General features: G+C 36.3%; 1 protein-coding gene across 2 annotated transcripts in view; it reads left to right on the top strand.

Annotated features, from left to right (window-relative positions):
* The window catches only part of COL21A1 (collagen type XXI alpha 1 chain), a 95,205-nt gene extending 74,121 nt beyond the window's left edge, over positions 1-21,084 (top strand). For both annotated transcript variants that reach the window (XM_015859231.3, XM_085542078.1), the window contains 11 exons: positions 4,915-4,968; positions 6,277-6,330; positions 7,899-7,970; positions 9,788-9,823; positions 10,514-10,558; positions 12,599-12,631; positions 16,629-16,775; positions 16,872-16,926; positions 17,231-17,431; positions 18,864-18,941; positions 19,684-21,084. In XM_015859231.3, coding sequence (XP_015714717.2) covers positions 4,915-4,968; positions 6,277-6,330; positions 7,899-7,970; positions 9,788-9,823; positions 10,514-10,558; positions 12,599-12,631; positions 16,629-16,775; positions 16,872-16,926; positions 17,231-17,431; positions 18,864-18,941; positions 19,684-19,871 — 963 coding nt within the window. In that variant the 3' untranslated portion in view covers positions 19,872-21,084. The remainder of the gene's footprint in view (positions 1-4,914; positions 4,969-6,276; positions 6,331-7,898; positions 7,971-9,787; positions 9,824-10,513; positions 10,559-12,598; positions 12,632-16,628; positions 16,776-16,871; positions 16,927-17,230; positions 17,432-18,863; positions 18,942-19,683) is intronic.
* Positions 21,085-22,628: the final 1,544 nt, after the last annotated feature.

Below are 22,628 nucleotides of genomic sequence, written 5' to 3' on the forward strand. Positions count from 1 at the left end.
TTTCACATTTACAAATCCAATCAGACCAAATATAATCTCTGAATCCCCTCCTACTTTATTTTAAAATTGATGATTTCCAGTCTGCACATTTGATAAACAAATCCACTGAAACATGAATGTACTCTCTGAGATACTTAAGTTTGAATTAACTCTGAATATATTTATGTTGATTTACTGTGATGGTAAAGACTGGTTAAGTATTGTCAGAGTGTGCAATGAATTTCTGAATCTGAATTACAGCAGACTTTCATAATAGTGTTCACTTTTGACCAGAACAGTGAGAATAGCTGAGGTCACAGTGAGATTTTTATTTTGGAATTTAGGAAATTGAAATTAAACCCTTCTTTTTGAACCATCCAGCTTAACACATCTTTGTTACTGCATGAATGGGGTGATTTCTGTGTTCATTATAATCCTTTAGAAATGATATAAGTTGGTTATAGATAACCACCTGTAACCAGGTAACTGGCAACAGGGCAATGATAATGGCCTCAAGTTGCACCTGGGCTGGGAAGTTTGGATATGATATTAGGAAAATCATCTTCACTGTGAGAGTGGTGAGGCACCGGAACAAGTTTTGAAAAACTTTACTTTGGTTTTCAGATATACAGATGGTATATAGGTATATGTATGCCTATGGGTGTGTTGATGACCTGGTGTCCTTTTTCAACCTCAGTAAAATATATTATCAATTAAAACCAATGCAATTCTGAATGGAGAAAAAATGCACCTGCCCTGTGTCCATCTATCAGTATTTTCTTTCATGAGTCCTATATAGGACCAGTACATTATAGCTATCAAAAGATATATATTTATACTATGAGTACACTGGTTAATATTTTATGGACTTAAAGAACTTTTTCAAGTACCTGAAGATCTTCTCTGAAAGAAATTTCCCTGAGAAGTGGATAATATTGTCGTTCAGATCACACCGAAAGAAACACTGAACTGGGAAGTTAAGATTTCTCTTCTCCTAGGTAACATATGTGCATTTGGTCTCACCTGTTCCTCTAATATTTTTTATTACCTATCACTGAAAATATTTTCTCCATTTCTTTCTGAGCAAAGCTAAACAATATGCTAGAGGAGAGTCTGTAAGAGCAGCTATAATAAAGCCTTGTGGGATTCCACAGCATACATATTTATTCAAGTAACTCACCTACTATGTTTTCTCCAAGTTTTCTTTACGTAAATAACATCTGGTTCAGTGATACACTTGAAAATAAAATGTTCATGTTTCCTGACAACTCAATTTAATGTATCTTTTGTCACCTGATAAAATAAGTAGGAAATTGATGCATGGAATATTTGAATATGTTATATGACATTAGGGAATTTCAGCCAGAAAAGATAGTGGGATTTTCCTTGTATTAGTCACACTGAATGTGCTTGTTCCAGACAAAACAGATGGAAAGCTTGTGGATGTGCTTTTAATACCTTGGGAAAATTCTTCAATAACAAGTTCTTCTTCAGTAATAACTATCCCTATTACGTTACCAATGCCAGTAATTTATTCATTTGTATGCCACATAAATAATGTCAGCTCTGGAACATGGGGGAGCAATACTAAATATATGTCCTTGAATGGTTTATTTTTATTCAGGACATGCTCTTCTTTTACATGCCTTAGTTTTCAGTTTACATTCTCAATCTTTTCCTGTATTGCAGCAGAAAGTTCTTGCAGAACACTGATTTCATATAGTTGTCTTCCTGTATTTTTTTAATGAAATGCATGAAATATGGCTTAGTAATTAGAGGACTAGACAGGAAATCAGGACAACTGGGTTTTATTTCTCCCCTTCCTGCAGATGCATGTCTGACCTTTAGTTATGTTTAAGGTTTCTGCTTTCTTTTCTGCCTTACCTAGAATGGGTGCGGAAGCACTGGTGAGGCTGCACCTTGAGTACTGTGTCCAGTTTTGGGTCTCTCACTGCAAGAAAGGCATTGAAATCCTGGAGCGTGTTCAAAGAAGGGCAACAAAGCTGGTGAGGGGTCTGGAGCACAGGCCATATGAGGAGTGGCTGAAGTTGCTGGAATTGTTCAGTCTGGAGAAGAGGAGGCTCAGGGGAGACCTTTTTGCTCTCTATAACTACCTGAAAGGAGGCTGTGATAAGCTGGGGATCATCCTCTTCTCTCATGCAACTAGTGACAGGACTAGAGGGAATGACTTCAGGCTATGCCAGGGGAGATTGAGGCTGAACATTAGGAAATACTGCTTCTCTGAAATAGTGATCAGGCAGTGGAATAGGCTGTCCAGGGCGGTGGTGGAGTCAACGACCCTGGAGGTGTTCAAGGAATGTCTGGATGTTGTACTGAGGGACATGGTTTAGTGAGAACTATTGGTGATGGTTGGAGGGTTGGACCGGTTGATACTGATGGTCTTTTCCAACCTTGGTGATTCTATGATGTGTGGGTGATGAGGTGGATGTGTATACATACCTGATTAAATTAAAAAGCCATACTTATACATAATATTCCCAGTTAGTATAAGATAAAATGAATGTGGGGCATTTGCAATGAACATTTAACTACTTGCAATAAAAGAACAGGTCCGGGCATAAGCCAGAAGTGTGAAGTTGGTATTGGATAGGTCTGAAATGAAACAGGGCCACACTGAGCTAGTGATGTTAGAGGAGCCAGATATCATACAGTTCTCATGCCTTCCCACAATTAGTTCCCCTGATTATCCTACTGGAACAGGAGCCTGAGGTGGAAAGCATAGTAATTTCACAAGTTTGCAGAAAAGGAAGGTAGACTTCAAAGAATGCCAAAAATGTGGCTTAGAGCTATATTTCAGAAGTGAGTCGATAGATAATATGAAAGAGGTAAGTTGTATTCTGCATTACAGTGAAATCAATGTTATCCAAATCTTATTTTGCAATATAAATGCAAATAAGAAAAGGGAGGAAGCAGCATTAATCCACTAATAGATTAAGACATTGCTAATATAATCAAGGTTTAGTTCCAGGAACAAATGAATATTTTCTTACATTTTTTGTAACAAAGCTGATTCTGAAAATATGCCTTAAGCAAATGGTTAATGAGAATAAACTCTCTCTTAGGCTATTAGTGGAAGTAGACTACAGAAGCTTCACTCCAGTTAGAGAAGAATCAGTTACTTATATTCCAAAATTTTTGAAGAAATAGTATGGACTAGTAAGCCTTTATTCAGGAAAAAAATTGGGTATTCTAAATGAGTGTTGGAGATTATGCGATGTGTATAGTATCATTGTAGTAGAGAAACTGAAGTTTAATGAAAGAATTTTCACATGTAATTAACTGAATGGGAGAAATCTGAGTCAGCGGAAAATTAGCAGCGAAGTTTCTCAAGTTTTAGTCTTGTGTAGAAGAGCCATTTTTTTTCTGTATTCATGGCCCTGTATCTGTGGCCGAACGAGCAAGATGGCATGCTTAGTTATGTTAACATGTTTATTTGATGCCTAGAAATTTAATACAACACAGAAGGACAGAAACTCAAGATAAACTGTGCTGCCTCAATTAGCAGCATATGTGGAATACTGGAAAAGTGATAGCATAGAAAAAGATCCGCATACAAAAATTATTTCCTGTTCTAAACATTTTGAAATTTCTGTAGTATTTTCAAAACTAATGCAATCCTTTTAGTCTCAGCAAAGAAAGGTATTTTTATTTAATTATTACTTATTTTTTTTGCACAACTAGATTACAGTCTATTTAACAAAATACAGTAGACACATTTATTTTTTATCATATGTAACTTTTGAAGAAGATCTGGGATAATATTACTGAACTGAATAATTCCTAGCATTTAGAAATAAATGAAGTGTGGTTGTTTCTATCCATATGACAGAAAGATTGATGTAAATTATGATATTAGCAGTTGTTCTTGAAAATACTATCAATAGCATCAGTAAGATTTTTCTAGTAAATTAGATTACACGACCTCATTTATTTATTTGACTTTCTGTATTACTTCTTGTATTTTACACTGTCTTGTTAAATGCCTCCTTACAGCAGGTGATATTTTAGGATATTCCTGGAAGACCACATGAATTAATAATAATATATTGGTTTTATCGACACTTGAAGTGCTGAAGTGAAAAAGAGATGAAATGAAGTGGTACCATAGATGTGTATTAACACCAGAATAAATGGGAATTCTGTCTTGGAAAGTATAATTTACTATTAAGTTCTAAAGTATACTTAAGAGTAGCTTCAGAGAGACAAGAAGAAAGCCAGCATTTTAATGATTTAAAACCCTTTTGTTCTTTGCTTGTGTATGGAACAAAGACAACTAAACATGCCTTTGTCACATGTTTCTGTGAGGAGTCTAAGGATTTGTTTTTGGCAGTGCTCAGGTTGTGTACATGTGCTGAAGTAGCAGAAGTTGTTGGGCTCTTGAAGGAATGATTCAATCTCAGTGCTTGCCAAAGAAGCAAAGATGTGGCCCCAAGTTCACAGATCTTGATAAATCTCCTCAAGGTGTGGAAAAGTCAAGGTGCAGCAACCTCAGAAAATCACAGTCAGAAACAAGGAAGAGAATTCTGTAATACCATTAATAGTTTTGGGAACCCTAAATGGCAACTGAGAAATTTGTGCATGGCTTTCAGTTATAGCTAAGGATGTTATAAAATTATATTAAGAATTAGACAAAACAGATGAGGTTTTGATTTGCAGGAGATTCTCTCAGGAATATTTTATGACAGCACTTTGTTTTTCTCCTGTTTTATTTTTCCATTGCACAATAGCCCTTCCTCACACTGCAGAAGGCGTAAGAATCCAGAGCTAAAGCCTGTATAGGAATATGATGAAAAACATCTTTTCTGTCTATTTATTTTGCAAAAAAAGCATAATAATACTCTTTACACAGTACTGAAGCTATTATTCCTCCAGCTTATTACAAGAAATGTCTCTACCTTTGTCAAAAATAAATAGGGTTTGATGGGACCAGAAGGCTCATTTGGACTACCTGGTGCTCCTGGGCCTAAGGTGAGCATTTTTGTTAATTGTGACTTTGATATATGACTGCCTTATAGATGAGAAAAGGTTAGGGTTTTGCTCCTAAGTTTTTTGGTATACTGAATACTGGAGAGAGACCTACATGATTTTCCACATATAACCTTATAAAATAGTTAAGTCTCAGGAGACCTTAATATAGCTCAGTAAATGGCACCTCTCATCCCGTGAGGTTTGGAGCTGCCACAGAGATGGTCATGAGACTTTGTTTCAACTTTGCAGTCCTGGAAAATGTTCTGCAATGCTTGGAGCCAGATAATTCTCAGTGTACATCAGAACTCTCTGCCCATGTTACATTTATTTATATTTTAATTGTGTTAAATAGAGTTACATGCTGCTTTTTCCATCTGAGGGGCCAAATTTATTTCAGATGTAACTTTATTGATTGCACTACAGCTACAGCAAGAATTAATTTGACCCATGCTCTCAGAAACTAAAACAGATACCATAAATCTTGATCTGCTAGTGAAGCCTTCTATTTTAATCCAATATAAGTTTTGGTTAGTGAGCACTGAAAGGTATATCTTAAAGAAAATTAATGAATATGGAATCAATTTCCTCAACTTTATGTTTACATTTAGCTCTATTTCCACACATACTTTATTTTATACCCAGATGTACATATGTGTTTCTTTAAAGTTGTACACTGAAGGTATACATGCTTTAAAGTGGTCGGTGTTTGCCAAGGTGAATAAGATAGAATATCAATGAAATGACAAAAAGTTAATTAGTTTTATTTCCATTTGTGAAACATGCTTTTGTTTCATGTATTTACCTGTTATTCAGAGATCTTAATTCTTGCAGAAAAACATCATAAAGTAATCAGTAATTTTCAGACTTGAATGGAAGTACTTATGCTGAATATATGCCGAATTCTACAAGCTACACTAAAAAGCAAGACAAAAGTATATTTTGGCTCGGACAGGTCAAAGGATTTCCAGTTTTATTAAATAAAGTGGTAAAAATGTGAAGTCCATATGCAAAAACATGGTATGACTGGGAAAGGGATGTAAGAAAGGTGGGTAAGTGTCAGAAGAGCATGGGCAAGTGGGTCACATTTTGGCATAAGTATCTTATCTTTCAGAGAGAAGAAAAAACTGTAAGTTTATAGTAAAATAACAGTAAATTTCAGTCACTAGTTCTTATTTTTAAAGGCTGATTACCCAGCAGTGTCTGTTTCTATTTGCTAGTATTGCCATATTGAATGATACCATCTTATATAATACGATATAATACATAGCCATAGTGATGTATCACTGAAATGCCTGTGTTGTTCTGTAGGGTGATAAAGGTGAACCTGGTCTACAGGGGAAACCCGGATCATCAGGAGCCAAGGTAAATACAAATCTGGAATTAAAGTAGAGATTGATATACTTTTCTGTAATTAAATTAGTTTTGTTTCAAAATCGAACAGCAATGAACATAAAATCACATCAAAATCAATTTGATGGGTTATTCGTACTAGCTTTTTACTAGACTTTAGGAAATGCAAGTCAGCAGTGTCTTTGTCTACTGCTTTACAGTAATTTGTGTGAACAAGATTGTGTGGTTGTTTCCATCATGCTCATGTAAGTTCTGGCTTAAGCCCAGCCACACAGCGTCACATCTGCTGACCTCTGTGGCAGGTGCAGCTGTTTGTCTGGTCTCTCAATTGTAGCGTGCTGTCTAGTGCTAGTAACACCTTGGGGCCAGGGATCACACCTGAAAGGATTTGTGGTGATGCTTGTAAGCCATAAGGGAACCTGCAGCCTTGATGCTCTAAAACATGTGTTTGAGTGGGAAAGCAGCACTACAAGGAAACTATCTTCATAATCCAACGATGTCTTCATGATCCAGAGACAGGATGGGACTGGGGTAGACTTTCTAATGGGGTCAGCTCAGTCTCACCAGAAGAGCAGTTGTTAAAAGTGGAAAAGAAGTTGATCAAAAAAGAGAAACTATTTAGTCAAAAAGTTAATGTTGGAAAAGCTTAGTGGGAGAGGGCAAGAAATAAATGGTGAGGGTGACAGAGAACTGGAACAAGCTGCCCAGGGGGGTTGTGGAGTCTCCTTATCTGAAGATATTCAAGACCTGCCTGAACGCCTACCTGTGCAAACTGGTATAGGGAACCTGCTTTGGCAGGGGGGTTGGACTCTATGATCTCTGGAGGTCCCTTCCAACCCCTGAGATTCTCTGATTCCGTGATTCTGTGTTGTGATAGAACAGAGGGAAATAATTTCAGATTTAAAAAGGTTTAAGGTTATAAGCCCTCTTTGTATCTAAAGATTTAGGTTACATATAATGAAAATCTTTCACGGTGAAGGTGGTGAGGCACTGGAACAGGTTGCCCACGTGATGTGGAATGGCAGATTCACTGTACCCGGAGACTTTAAAGGTGAGGCTGGATCAGGCCCTGGGTAGCCTGATCTAGCTGTGGCATCCCTGTTCATTGCAGGGGAGTTGGGCTAAATGACCATTAAAAGTCTCTTCCAGCTCTAGGGATTCTGTGATTCTATTACAGTGCATTATCAACTGGAGAGATTATGAAGTTATGTAAAGTTACAGAGAGACCAGTATGTCTTAATGTTTTGCAACTTACAGCCTCGTACTGAAATTCAAACCTACAGACATTGCCACTACTTCAGATAGTTTTCTGTCTGTTGAAAAATCAGCATCAACTGTATTAAAAGGCAATAGAAGATATTAAAAGGAAATAAAAGATAGTTTAAAAGTTAGGAGAGTCTTTTGTGGTTTGTCTGATTTCAACACCTCTTCAGAAATTCTCCAAGCTTTTTAATCATCCCGAGTTACAGAATTTCAGAATATCATAACCAAAAATATCACATGACCTCAAAAAATCATGCAATATAGGTTTTTGACACACAGTGTATCACTGCTACTTACAGAGCTATTATATTATTCAGGGAGAACCAGGAGGACCGGGTGCCCCAGGTGAACCAGGTTATCCAGGCATCCCTGGTACCCAGGGTATAAAGGTAAGCAGCTTTCTTCTAGTTTTATGTTAATTACGTTTTTAATTGGAAGTGCTTTTCCAATAAGTGGCTGGTATAAGGGATATATATATATATATATATATATATATATATAAAATACATTGTTTTTATTAGAGACAATTTGGTATATTTTGGAAAATATATTGAATATGCAGTATATTAGCTAGAAAATCAGTCACATTTCATAGGGAGGAATGACAAAAAGGGAGAAGCTGTTAACATATAGTGCTGTGACATAGGCATTGATAAATTTTCCTTTATGAATTATAGTACATTAGGGTATGAACCATGGTTCAATATTCACTTAATATTATATCTTCTTTTAGCAAGCAGTATATTGACACATTCTATGGTACAGTCTTCTGGGGATCTCCCCAAAGAGCTGGAGCAGTTACTCCTGTGTAGCTGGGACATACTCAGCTCAGTTATCCTCTTAGCTGTTTAGAGTCATCTCAACTAACCAGCTTGCCTAGGCTCTCTCCATATTTAGCTGAGGGAGTCTGAGATTCTTGAGGAGTCCTTCACTGATATCTTTGTTTAGGAATGAATGAATCTGGAAGTATTTACTATTTCCATTGACTGTAACTGAAGCTTAATTAGCTAAAGTAAATGTTGAAATGTTTTGTGGCAAAGATTAGAGGGATCCGACTTACACTGTCCTGGTTAAAAAGTATTTCTTCTGTTCAGTCACGAACCTGTAGTTCTAACTCTTGCATTCTGAGTTTTCAGAGATAACATGCTTTCAGGATCTCACCATCTCTTAATGTGGCCTTGTGTCAATCAAACATTGTTACAGACCTGGCTATGCAGACATTCTTCATTGCTAAGGAACAAATTTTTGAACATGTAAAATTTAGTATTGATGTCTCAGTGGGTTGCCCAGGGAGGTGGTGGAGTCACCATCTGGAGGTGTTCAAGAAACATTTAGATGTTGTACAGAGGGACATGGTTTAGTGGAGCTAATACTGGGGTAATACTGGTGATAGGTGAATGATTGGATTGGATGATTTCAGAGGTCTTTTCTAACCTTGGTCATTCTATGATTCTGTGATTCTACAAATTTCTGAATAGTCACTGATTTATAAACTGTAGATATGTAGGATTTTTTGACGATCATGTCAATTCAGGATGAATACTTCATGGCTTACAACATTCAACATCTGCTGAAGCCCAAGTGTGACCAGAGTTGGGCTGGTGTCACAGGAATAATTTAATTAAATTCATTTCCACCATACACTCAGTTTCAGTATCTAAGGGTAATTAATCAAGACAGAGATACTGATTTTAAGAAGGGAGAATTTGTTAACATCTATGGAAGGTCTCTAGATTTTAAAACGCAGAAGATATATCTTGCAAAATTCATTATCCATTTCATATGAGGATGCAAGTCAGAATACGTATTTCTGGTTAACTGGAGTTGAAAGTATGACAAAGTATTGAATTATTCAGGAAAAATGTTGCACTAAATGTGAAGCCTTTCAGCTATAGCTTATTTTAAAACTTGAAACAAAACCAAATATTGTACTTTCAAGTGCAATACACAGCTGGCATAGATACCTTCTTATCTTGTGGGATTTTCTGTCAGGAAAATATTTGCCATGGTCAGAATCTCCTCCATGATACTGTTTAGTGTTTAAATAAACATTTTCTCTAAAAAATGCAACTAAATACATGCATGGTGGGTTTGTACCAGGAAACTGGCAAAACAAACACAAAAGTTTCATCCCATTTCTTTCCATTATTAAGTCTTTGAGATGAATCATGTTATGATGGAGACTTTTCTTTGAATATTTTTACAGGGGGACAAAGGAAGCCAGGGTGAAAATGGTATCCAGGTATATCTATTTTATCTTCCTAATCAAAATCACAAAGCTATTATTAAACAACACTATTAATAGCACTATTATTATCAACACTATTAATAAAAAAGCTAAAAGTTAATTGGAAAAAAAAACCCTAAACTCTTGCTTGAAAAAGTGCAACGTCACTGAGCCTTAATTTTTCATCAAGTAAAACTGTCCAGTATGCCCTGCATTAATTGCTGGCAGCATTTTGGGGTTGAGTAGGCATTTGGTGTGGCTTCAGTGAGGATACAGGTACATGGGTTGTGCTACTGCCTAGGGGTGCTGGGACATGACATAGCACCATCCTGGGAAAGGTTCTGACCCTGTCTGCTCCAGTCATTGCAAGACACACAGATCCTCATAATCAGTAATGCCACCTGGTCTCTTCCTACTACTATATTATAAACTGTGGGATTTTTCTCCTAAAAGTCATGGAAATACATGCAAAAAGAGGAGAGGATCTTGTTCCTACCCAGATCCTGACTTGGCTCCTGTAAATTCAGGGTAGGCACTGTAGTCATCTGCTCTGCTTCTGCTCTGAACTCTCGGGGAGTAAACTTTTAGAGGGACTGGGCCCAGTTTAAACTGAGATCTTAGGTTTTGTCTTTTTGTGTTATTTTTGATAGCTCAATTGTTTCTCCTAGATAAATACAAATTCAAGTGAACTTTTATTTTCTGAAGGGACGAAAAGGAGAAAAAGGGAGACAAGGAAATCCGGGCTTACAGGTACTGTTAAAATAATGGTCCAAGTTCATGAGAGCCATGGTTCATATTTATTTCTGAAGATTATTTCCATCCACATGGGTAGGCAGTTCTTTTTATCAGGTGAAATATATTTATGTATAACATGAGTATGTAGTTATATACATTACTTCTTAAACAACTTTAGTAATTTGAATATAAAATATATAACACTTGTAGAGAAGATTGAGCCTTACCTTTCTTTGCTGTGCACAGTGGAATGGCAAGAAGAAATGGAGACAAATTGGAATGCAGGAAATTCCAACTTGGTATACAGGATGAACATGTTGCTGTGAAGGGGTCAGACACTGGAGCTTACAGAGGCTGTAGCAACAGCTGTCTGGACGTGACCTTGAGCAGCCTGCTCTAGATAGAATCACTCTGAAAAGGATGTTGTAACCTTGGAGATCCCTTCCAGCTCACATGTTTCTGTGGTTCAGAATATATCTTGAGAAACAGACTGGAAGTCCATATTCCTGCATTATTTTATGAAAAACTTCATTATGGAAAATTTTTGTGAAATGGTTGTAAAAAGTAAAAAACTGATAAAAGCACAAAGCATCCTTTGTGAAAAGTCAAGCATTACTTAAGAGAGTGATGCCTAAGATTTTAAGATATCGTGTATGCCATGTTAAAATTTCATGTAGTTTATTAACCCTCATAGTATACAGGGAGCCATTATTGACATCTTCTGTGAACATAAATTACAGATGTTTCCTGTTTCAACTGCAAATCAGTGAGATCCAGTTATTTTTCTTTCTTTTAATTCTGGGCCAATGTATTCTGATTGTGTCATAGTTGGCTATCTTGTTGTACCACAGAAAATAACTTAATTATTTATAAATACTTGCTAACTACATAATGTACGTCATGTCTAAACAGAAAAGTATTTGTTAGAGGGACGTATCTAAAACTAGACTTGGAAGGAAGTTGCAGTTGTGGTTTTTTTCAGAATTACAGCATTGATACAGCTGTCCGTCTAGCCAGAAAGATTTGATTCCAACTGAACATGGGCAGGAGGTCTACAGTGTATGTTAGCCTGGTTTTATCACTCTCAGGGGTGTGCAGCTTGACAGGAATCTGGTAGTAAAGCTGAGTAGAATTTTTTTAAGGAGAAATAGTTTAAACTAAAAGACGAATGACTGTTTTTATCCAAATGCGATGTCATACTCTGACATTTTATAAATTAAACTTTCTGGGTTGTCCCCTTGCAAATAAGGTCATTATTTTAATCACCAGGTGAATCGTAAGAACTGGGTTTGTTTTTGTGGTTTTTCTTTTTCTTTTTCTTTTTTTTTTCTTTTTTTCTCTTTTTTTTTTTTCTTTTTTTTAAGCTGAAAAAAACTAATATGAGACAGATCTAAAATTGTTTCCCATGCTTATCTAGTTTGGGCAGCAACCAAAAAATCAGTCATTCAGATACTCTGGTAGACAGTACTAGGTCCTTCCAAGGTTTCTAAAGCCCTCCGGGCTTCTCCAAGATACAGTACAGATTCCCTTTTTAATACAAACCTGTCAGAGAAGAGAAAAAACTTGTGCTAAGCTGCCAGCTTGCCACATTATTTAATGATCAGTTTGGCAGAAATGACACCAGAGCCATTTGCCAACATGAAAAATCTGCTTTACAAACTGTACTTGTGTTTCAAATGTGCTGAGCTTGAGTTCTGTCTAGTAAGACGATATGAAACAGGTACAATCTGAAGTTTCCTTTTGCTAGACTAAAATTTTATTTCTTGGGTCTTTCAAAGAGTGACCAGGTTTTGTCTATATGCACTTATACACTAATAAAATATATGATTTGTGATATATGTGATGTATTTTCCAGTTATCCTTTTTGTACATTATATTACTTGTTACTTAAGTGTTAGTTATATAAAATTTGCTTTTCTAAATACAAATACAGATCTCAGATCTTTAAATATTAGCAACTGTGATAAAGTACTGAGAACAAAAGAAAAAAAGTGTTTTTTATTCCAAGTAACTTGGCTCAACTTGTTTTTTTGTTTTTAATATTAATTCCTAAAGGGAACGGGAGGATTGAGGGGAGAACAAGGAGAGGTAAGTATTTTGTAATGTCAAATACAGTAGAACAGAATAATTCTGTCTGCAATTTGTGATCTGTAGAATGTGTGTTTACAGTCTTGTTTTCATACTTACATAAACAGAAGAGAAATTAATTAAGAAGTATCAGAGGGGAGAAGAGAAGGAAGAATTAGTTAAAAGAGACAGATGGCATAATGGATGTTTCAGAAAATGCAAGATCTAAAAATGTTAAAGCCAAGTATAACTTTTAAGGGGTTACACATAATCAGAAAGAATTGGCTGAAGAAGGCAAATAACTGTCATTGAAAAACAAAAAGTTACTTCATAAAAGAATACAGAATATTTGATGTAAATGATCCTTTTTTTTCACTGTATTCACTTCAGCAGCAGCCAATGCAGAAATAAGGAACACACAACAAAGCTCCTTCCGCTTGTGCGCATATACTGGTTTTGGCAGTCAGCAATTGAGGGGCAGTTAATCTAGAGATCCAAACTGTTGCCTTAATGTAATTTTATTTGCTGACTGATTTATGTGCCTCTCTTTCAAAAGTAATGGCACAGTGAAGACTATACAAATATATATTTTTTTCCTATGGTTGAGTAATGCAGATATATTTATGGTCAGAACTTTTTACTGTTTGTTTTACATGCTGTGTAAAGTATGGATATATAAAAGATTAACTTTGTTAGTTGTATTTGATTCATTCCAATGTTCAGTGAAATCAATACTTAGTGCCCCATTCTGCTTCAAATTTACACACAGATGTCTTTGTCTAACCCCTTTTCATTAAGTAGTGTTGCATATCAATAACTGGACATGCTCTTTAGTAACTCACAAGCATTTAAACTTCAGAATCATCCTATATGCTTCTGTGGTTCTATGGAATACTTAGAAATTGCAGTTTGGCTTATATGTGCTTTACTAAATTGTAGCCAGAACTGCTATGATATTACTTGTAAACCATTGAGGTAGCTTCTTTAAATGTTTTAAATCAAAGTAAATAATATATCTTTGTCTAAAAATACTCTGTCACTATTATCCTTACTGAGCATTATGATGTAATGATGTAACTATGTTTACTTATCAGGCTTATAAAATTGGTTTGTTTTCTGCTTTAAAAACTATATTACCATTAGTCATGCTCTGACTCCTTCATAGAGGAGTTTCTTTAGGCTGTAATTCTCAGCACTTGCTGAACTCTTTTCCTTTTTATTGATTTTCTTCGCCAATAGCAAGGGTCAGCAAACAAGGCCACATACGGGATGCAGCTTAGCATTACAAGACCACAATATACTGCAGAAAATGTTCCCTCAGCAGTTTCATTTGCTTTTTGGCAAGGTCTGCAGGCAGTTGTGCTGCAGTTCTAGTGTTTTGCCTTTTGTTTTGATTAAGTTTTTGTTAAATGCTGGCTTTTTGCCTGTGATGTTCTTCTACAATATATGCCATTTTCTCAATAGTTCACTGCTTCTTAATGCTTTCTAACCCTTTTAACATTCAATTCCAAATAAATCAACTTGCAAATCAGATGTCATTATGTAAACATTGGCTATAGCTTTAAAAGTAGTTAAAACTAAAGCAAATAACTTCTAGCTACATGAACAGCATTATCTTCAGATCTCAACACGTACAGCTTCTGGCGTGGCTATGGGCAGCTGCTTTGTATCCCCTGTTTTATCCCTGAGCCTTGTTTATCATGTGGAGGTGTTGTTAAAATGATTGTTAAATGTAAAACCATTTACAATCATGTAATAGAAATGGATAAATAAAATCCACATGGTGTAACTAAGAATATCTAGTCTCTGTGAGGATATCACAGGGTTATGACATGGAATACTGATAGCAAAAATGATGATACCACGACAGCTTACTTGGAAAAAGTAAGTTCTGAACTGGAGTACAACTTCTTTAATGGGTAGAGCGTATGAGCTGCTGTTCAATTTACACTTGGCAACTTGGCATCTTACTTGTAGAACTTCTTTTCTGCTATCTCTTAGGCATTTTACCAACATGTGTAACTTTTTGTCTTAAGATGTCTTAGTAATGCCCTTTTTTTCCTTTTCTTTTCTTTTCTTTTCTTTTCTTTTCCTTTTCTTTTCTTTTCTTTTCTTTTCTTTTCTTTTCTTTTCTTTTCTTTTCTTTTCTTTTCTTTTCTTTTCTTTTCTTTTCTTTTCTTTTCTTTTCTTTTCTTTTCTTTTCTTTTCTTTTCTTTTCTTTTCTTTTCTTTTCTTTTCTTTTCTTTTCTTTTCTTTTCTTTTCTTTTCTTTTCTTTTCTTTTCTTTTCTTTTCTTTTCTTTTCTTTTTTCTTTCCTTTTCCTTTTCCTTTTCCTTTTCCTTTTCCTTTTCCTTTTCCTTTTCCTTTTCCTTTTCCTTTTCCTTTTCCTTTTCCTTTTCCTTTTCCTTTTCCTTTCCCTTTCCCTTTCCCTTTCCCTTTCCCTTTCCCTTTCCCTTTCCCTTTCCCTTTCCCTTTCCCTTTCCCTTTCCCTTTCCCTTTCCCTTTCCCTTTCCCTTTCCCTTTCCCTTTCCCTTTCCCTTTCCCTTTCCCTTTCCCTTTCCCTTTCCCTTTCCCTTTCCTTTCCCTTTTCCTTTCCCTTTTCCTTTTCCTTTCCTTTCCTTTTCTGAGTCTTGTAAGGCTAAAGCCTAACAGTTAGCTCCCTGCATATGAGTACTACTCTGCAGTAATTCATTTGCAGAGCGCTCTGGGCATTGTTACCAATTCAGACAAAGACAGAACATTTTGAGTGAGCCATATATTTTTCTGATGTAAAGTGTTTTGATAAGTACTACCTAGAAGGACAGGAAATAATATAAACAGCATAATTTAAAAAGCAGTGCAATTCTATGAAGATGAAGACTACATGCCTGCGCTTTTTAAACTTGCATTGTTTGCTCCACTAACTTTTGTTTGTCATTCTTTCATAGTGATTCTGTTACCTTATTTACATAATTCCATCTAAAATCATTGGAAAGTGAGAAAGAAAAAATTTAAGCTACTGACAACACTGTGTAGAAGCTGCAAAACACAGAAGGATAAAACTCAACAGGGAGCAAAGGCAGTATACTAACATTAATCTTGGACATGCACCAGACTACATTCTAATGGAATTTGGTTGGCTCCTGCTCAGGGAAAGAGTTCCACAGGAGCTATTTCAGTAGGCAAACCCCATACATAGAAGAACCATTGCTTTGATGAAGATAGATCCGGTATTATTTTAACATTTTCCAGTGAAGCAAATGGACTAATCTGCCATCTATCATACATTGCATAAATGAAGTAAAAAAAGACAATCAGCAACAACAGAAACAGTAACTGAAATCAGAATCATTTTTCCTCTCTCTCATAAACAAAAGTCATGGAGTAAAAGTCTTCGTTGTTTTAGTAAACTGGAAGCATACCAAGAACTTCTGTGGTCCAGAATTTCACTTGTAATTTCCCCAGCCTTCAAAGTTAATAAATATTTTCTTCCATATGTTAGTAAGGAATTTGTTTTATATTAATTAGTAAAGCAAATGGGTTTGTTTAAGATTTGAGATTTCTTTCTAAAGGGGAGCTGTAAGAAAGAAGGGGACTGACTCTTCAGGGGAGGGTCTGTTGTGGTAAGAAATGGTTTCAAACTAAAAGAAAGGGGGAAGATTTAGATTGGATATAAGGTTTTTAGGGTAAGATTTGTGTGATACTGGCACAGGTGATCCAGAGAGGAAGTGGATGCTCCATCCTTGGAGACATTCAAGGTGAGGCTGGACAGGGCTCTGAGCAACCTATTTGAGTTGTAGATGTTCCTGTTCATTGCAGGGGAGTTGGACCAGTGACCTTTAAGGGTCCCTTCCGACTCAGATAATTCTATGATTCAATTCTAATATGGAAATTTAGGTACTCTGTAAATTTTCGTGACAACTTAAAGTGAAGACTGTCAGTGGAGCTTCTCTTAGAATATATTTGTGGTGCTACATAGCTTCCATGTAAAGATACAGCATGTGAAGGTACAATTTGCTTTTCACTGGTTTCTGTTTCAGAAAGGTGAGAAGGGAGACCCAGGCATTCGAGGCATCAATGGACAGAAGGGAGAATCCGGTATCCAGGGTCTTGTTGGACCTCCTGGTGTCAGAGGTCAGCCTGGAGACAGAGGGCCCCCAGGACCACCTGGATCAGATGGAAAACCTGTATGCATGGGAACCCGCACTAGTCATTTTGGGTGCTTTAAAACTCCCAGCTGATATGGGCTGTCTGTTTTTATAACTCTTCTCTATTCAATCTAGGCACGAGAATTTTCAGAAGAATTTATTCGACAGGTGTGTTCAGATGTACTGAGAAGTAAGTTTGAAAGGTTCTTTACTATTCTTTCCTTGTTTAAAATGCTGAAGAAGTTTCCCTGTAATTATAAAGATGCTTTTTTGAAAACAACGCCAGTATTTTGATCTGATTTATCACTGGTTTTCATTGCGTTGTAGAAATAAAATTCCACACCAGCAGCTCCATAATGTGCTAAAAGCTCCTTGTTTCCCGAAGATACTGTAGTGCCTAGAGAAAGGAAGCTCGTATTATTTTAGTGAATAGGTTGAAATATTTTTGTATTTTACTGTTAAAACACTTTTTTTCTTTGTCTGAATTCTCCTAGCCCAGTTACCTATGATCCTACAGAGTGGAAGGCTACAAAACTGCAACCACTGTCAGTCCCAAAGTGCTTCCCCAGGACTTCCAGGACCACCAGGTCCAAGAGGCCCTGAAGGTCCAAGAGGGTTTCCTGGTTTGCCAGGGAATGACGGTGTTCCAGGTCTGACTGGCATCCCAGGTCGCCCTGGGGTTCGTGGGACAAGAGGTACGGTGTGCATATGGTTTTTATGGCTCTGTTTTCCGCTTGCAGTTTTGGATGGGACTACTTACTATCAGCAGTTGAGTAAGAGAATAGATGAGTTTGTATTGCAAAGTATTAATGGGCTATGGGGCAAAGGTTTCTTTGCTCTTGAAGTTCGCAAAGCAGAAGACAACACCAGAATGCACAAGATAACTAGTGTTCAGTTCTACTGTACTTCAACTTTGATCCTTTCAGAGTGATCTTTATTTCATTTATCCTCTCATATAGATATTTTTATCTGCATTTAGTTACTTTTTATTTTTGTTTTTATTGTTAGATCAGGTATGTTTAGATATATGGGTTTCAGAATATTTTCGTATTTGTTTTCTTTCAAACTTCTTTGTTTTTGCTATTTTAAAAACTGTCTATATTCACTGGTTATTTACTGCCTGCTAACTGTAGGCTGTTCTTTGGCATATGATAGATCTATTACCATCTGACTTTCTTGCTTTTTCTCCTTTTTCCTTTTTGTCTTGCAAGGATTTCTGTTATTTTCTTATACTTTTCTTAAAGGTTCTGAATTCTTTTTAATTATACCAAAGAAGCTAATGCTTGTAGGCGTCTCTGTCATTTCATCTGATTTCTGTAGTGTTTTTTTGCAAGCTTAGATTTGTACATCTAATCTGGAAATTAAGTCCATTTGGTAACTGCAGCAACTGTGTTTCCTATTATGTCAAAATAATCAGGAAAGTTATATTACTACATAGCAATGTGCCAAGGGTTGACAAGAAAATATTTAAATATTTATTTTCTCTGTGACTTCTCAGTTATGACTTCACGTATCAGATTCGTTTTGGGTGCAGTGACCATTTGTAGTACTTTCATAATTTCATCTCCAAAAGGAGAATGTGCAGTTTTCCTCTGGAGCTGACACTGACTAACCATGCTAACTATTCCATATGAGAAAAGTTCATATCTGTTTCTGTGAGGCAATTGAATTGGGTTGTGCTGGTATGAGACAGTATGTATTTTGCCCCTCTCAAAGAGTGTATATTTCTTGGTGGAGACTTAATTTCGCTGTACATTGATTTCCTGTGTAGTCTCTTTTACCCAGGTGCTATGGTGAACATCTTACACTCTATTTATGCATATTCATAAACACATTGCCAATGGGAAAGCAGTAACAGTGAACACATTTCTTAATTCTTCGTTATTGGCTCCCTCAGCTCTTAGTGTCCACCTGTTAATCAGGGGCTATGCTGGCTCTTAATTTAGTGGAGATGAGGTTAATTAAGAACGTAGGTTACAAGGAAATGCTTATTTTACGTCCCAGGGTTTGATTTTGAACAATTTGATATTTTCATTCAAGAAGTATAATCAAATGTTGACTTTCTAATTGTTCTTAAAAAGATAATTCTTAGTGTGCAAAGATATACATGTGTTTGCTAATCCACAGGATTGCCAGGGAAAAATGGTGCTAAAGGCAATCAAGGCATTGGAGTTCCTGGGATCCAAGGCCCACCAGGACCTCCAGGTGAGAGATGGTTTCTGTAGATTCAATGCATGCCATTAAATATAAAGAAACAGTTTATAATAAAATATTTATATAGTTGAAAAAAATGTGCATAGTCTCTACACATCTTATTTTCCATATATCTTTTGTGGCTGATGCCTATCTCTTGAATGCTCTTTAAATTGTCATAGGATAGATTATTTAAATAAGACCCATCTTGAATAGGTTGGTACCTGAGATTCCTTTTTTCTTGATAGACAGGTCACTAAATCAGACATTATCTGAAAACCGAGTCCTGATATAAACGTGTGACCTGTAACCATTACTTAGCGATGGAAATACTCTTCCTGACAGCACTGTGTTGATTCAGAATGCAAAGCTGGGTGTTTGGAAGAGAGATTAGACTGTGGTCCAGAGCTAGAAAAATGAATACAGTTCAGAGGGCTCTGATTCATGCCCAGTGGTTCCAGATATATGATAAAGTATAATTGTGCCAAAGCAGATTTTTATATTTCCTTCATAAGGCTATTTTTACTTTGTTTTCTACATGCTTTTTATTTTTTTCCAAGTCTTCATAAGATAATCAGTTTGCTTGATACATATATAAATAATTTGTGACAAGTGTCTTTTTCAGGAAGTGAGGTTTTTTTTATCTTAGTACTTCTTCAAACAGTGGGGCTATTTTGAGTCCCTAATTGCTTTTGTTTCCATATGAATAAAAATTCTCTGTAATGCATGTATTCCTTGCATGTGTGTCACTAAGGTCCGGAAGGTCCGCCTGGTATGAGTAAGGAAGGACGCCCTGGAGAGCGTGGGCAGCCTGGTAAAGATGGAGATCGTGGCAGTCCCGGAATGCCAGGACCAGTCGGACCCCCTGGAATCTGTGACCCATCCCTGTGTTTTAGTGTCATTGTTGGAAGAGATCCATTTAGAAAGGGACCAAATTATTAATTTTTTATATAATAATTTAGAGGAATAGATATGGTGCTTGTCTTTAACGGTCTTTCAAGTCTCAGGAAGGTGACCAGCAATAATTCCATAAACAAGAACAGAAGTACCTCTGACATTATGAACATTAAACATTTACAGTCCTTTAAAAAAGGAAATCCATTTTTTAAAATAACTTGCAACAATTGAAGTGTTTTTTAAATAAACCATCAATTCTAATAGAAATAAGTATAACTATAATATTTGGCAGTTAGTATTTAAGTGTCTTGTCATAGTCCTGCTGCCACTGAAGTCCTATGCAAAAGAGCAGGGGACTCCACTGGCAGCAGGATTGGCCTGAAATGGTATAGGTCAGATGTAAACTACTGTGAAATCTTTCACATGCAGCTGACATATACAGTATTTGATTTTGAAAGAATGTGTCTGGCTTTGACTTCATATGTGTGTTAATCTCATTGGCTTGTGTACGTTTCATAGCTCAAAGTGTTCTATGAACAAAAATTTATATTGGATTTTTATAAATTAAGGGAAATATCTCTACTTGTTATAGAAGTAGTATCGCCTATTTTGCCGTGTGGTTCCCTATTTAAAACCAAGGTGAAATGCAAGGTTAGACCTCCTACTGATTCAAGAGCTGAGGTTTTATTTAAGGTGGTACTTTCGGCCACAGGTCAAAAAGGTCTCATGTGGGTGATTCAGCATATGTGATAATAAATGGAAAAAAATAAAAAAGAATGGAATGTTGGAAATGTTGGCTTATAGCTATAATTTGATGAAAAATAATTAATAAAAAAGTTTACACAAGCCCATTGTGACAGTTCTGCATAATTATGAATTAAGTTATGTAGCCATTGCTGTTTCTGCCTAAGAACTGCAGTTGCCAAATTGAAGAAGTAGGTTTACAAGGAGAAAGGTCTAACTGCTGGCTAACTAACTGCAATGTTTGTTGTGCTGTTTCCTTTTTCATTTTAAGCACAGTTTGTGTAATTTTCTTTGTATGCTCTGCTGATGATGTGTATTGCTTGCTTTCACATAAATGGCAAATGCACAGTTCCAGGAGAATTTTAAATCCTTTTCTTAAATTAAGGCAGAGTCTTGTACTGAGCTTACCCAATGCTTTATAAATTGCTTTTTCTAATGTGTTGTTTTTCTGTTGTCCCACTATGAGATTGGTCATATGCTTGATGTTCAAGGGAAAATAAAATTTTGTATAGAACTTGTGGTGGTTTGATGAGCGATTGGAAGAGTCGCTGAAGTCCTGTATTGCAGAAAAAAAGTGGCACCTGTACTACAGGTAGGGATGTTTCCAGCTCACAGTTTTGCCTTTTTGTTTGGTGTCCTTCCATTTCCTCTGGATACAGCACCAGCCTTAGGAGCAGCACCGCTTGCTGCTTGGTGCTCAGTGACTGCTGCCTGCTTAGAGCTACAGTCTTATGATATGCTGCAGCAAGTAGCTTAGCCAAATCATATAGTGTAGTTCAAGCGTTAGTGTCTCATCAACCTTGTTTAGAAACCTGTGAGATAGTTCTTTAAAGATACCAACTTGAGAGAAAATTAATTTGCATGAAATTTGCTCCCTTGGCACACACTGCTGGACTGTGCCCATGTGAACAAGGACCGACTGAATCTGTGGGAGACACAAATGCAGCTCTTCTTCACATGCATTCAGTTTCATTTTGTTTGAGAGCTGGAAGTAAAACAAGTCACTAGGTCAGGAAGGAGTCAGGACCCCAGTGTACTTTCAGAACCCTTCTGAGATGTCCAGTCTGTATTCAAATTTAAGCCCATATTTGCATCACCTTTCTCTAATAAGATTGCTAGTGTTGTGACCTATGAGCCATATCTTTTGGGAAGTATCCGATGAACCTCTGACTACAGTGAATACAAGCAGAAAACATACATTTCTTACTTGTAGAAAATGCCAGTTTTTGTTTCTATTATGATGTAAAACAACACTTAGACATACTTCTACATAAAAGAAATGATGAAAATTGGAATTTTTGAGATATTTTGCCCCATTCATCCAGTCAAAATTGCTTTCTGTATCTAAACACGTTAGATTTGTGGGTTGGAAGAAAAATTTTAACATAATACTCTTGACCAGTAAAAATGTCTTGATTTGTCCTGTCTAGTTTTTGATGGCAAAGGTTATGATTTCATGAGATCAAATTCACACATATATCACACTTTGATTTTAAAAATAATAGTGGCGTTGTTACCCTGTTTGTCCTACTGGGGGACTATCTCTTTCCCCTCCTTTCCCCTCCTTTCCTTTCCCCCTGCTTTCCTTTTTTTCTTTTTTTTATCTGTCTGTCTGTCTCAGATGAGCCATTCTGGAAATATATCTGTAATTCTAAGTAAGAAATGTCATTCGTACCTCAGTGATACTTACAAACATAGTACTGTTCAGATTACCTTTTTATGAATTCTTAGTTAAGCTGCACAATTGCCATGTAGATCTTCTGTGTTTAAATGGTATTAAACAGATCTATTACCTCTTCTGTTGTTTTATTCTTTTGTATAGCAGATGAGCTCCTATAGGGTAGGGTAATTCTGCCTTCAGTGTACCCAGCTTAAAGTAGCTGTGCTTATTAGTTCTTACTTAGCTTTAGCTTTTTTACTGTCCCAACTCCAACCTAAATTCCCCTTTGTTCTGATCTTCCTTTCTTTTGATCCCATCTTCATTAGCATGCTCCTACATTTTATGAGAAGGAAAACTTTCAAAACTCAGCAATAAAGAGACTTCACTCACTGTATTAG

Source organism: Coturnix japonica, chromosome 3 (genome assembly GCF_054131305.1).
Source record: "Coturnix japonica strain WE chromosome 3, WE-NBRP24, whole genome shotgun sequence".
Lineage (NCBI taxonomy): Eukaryota > Metazoa > Chordata > Aves > Galliformes > Phasianidae > Coturnix > Coturnix japonica.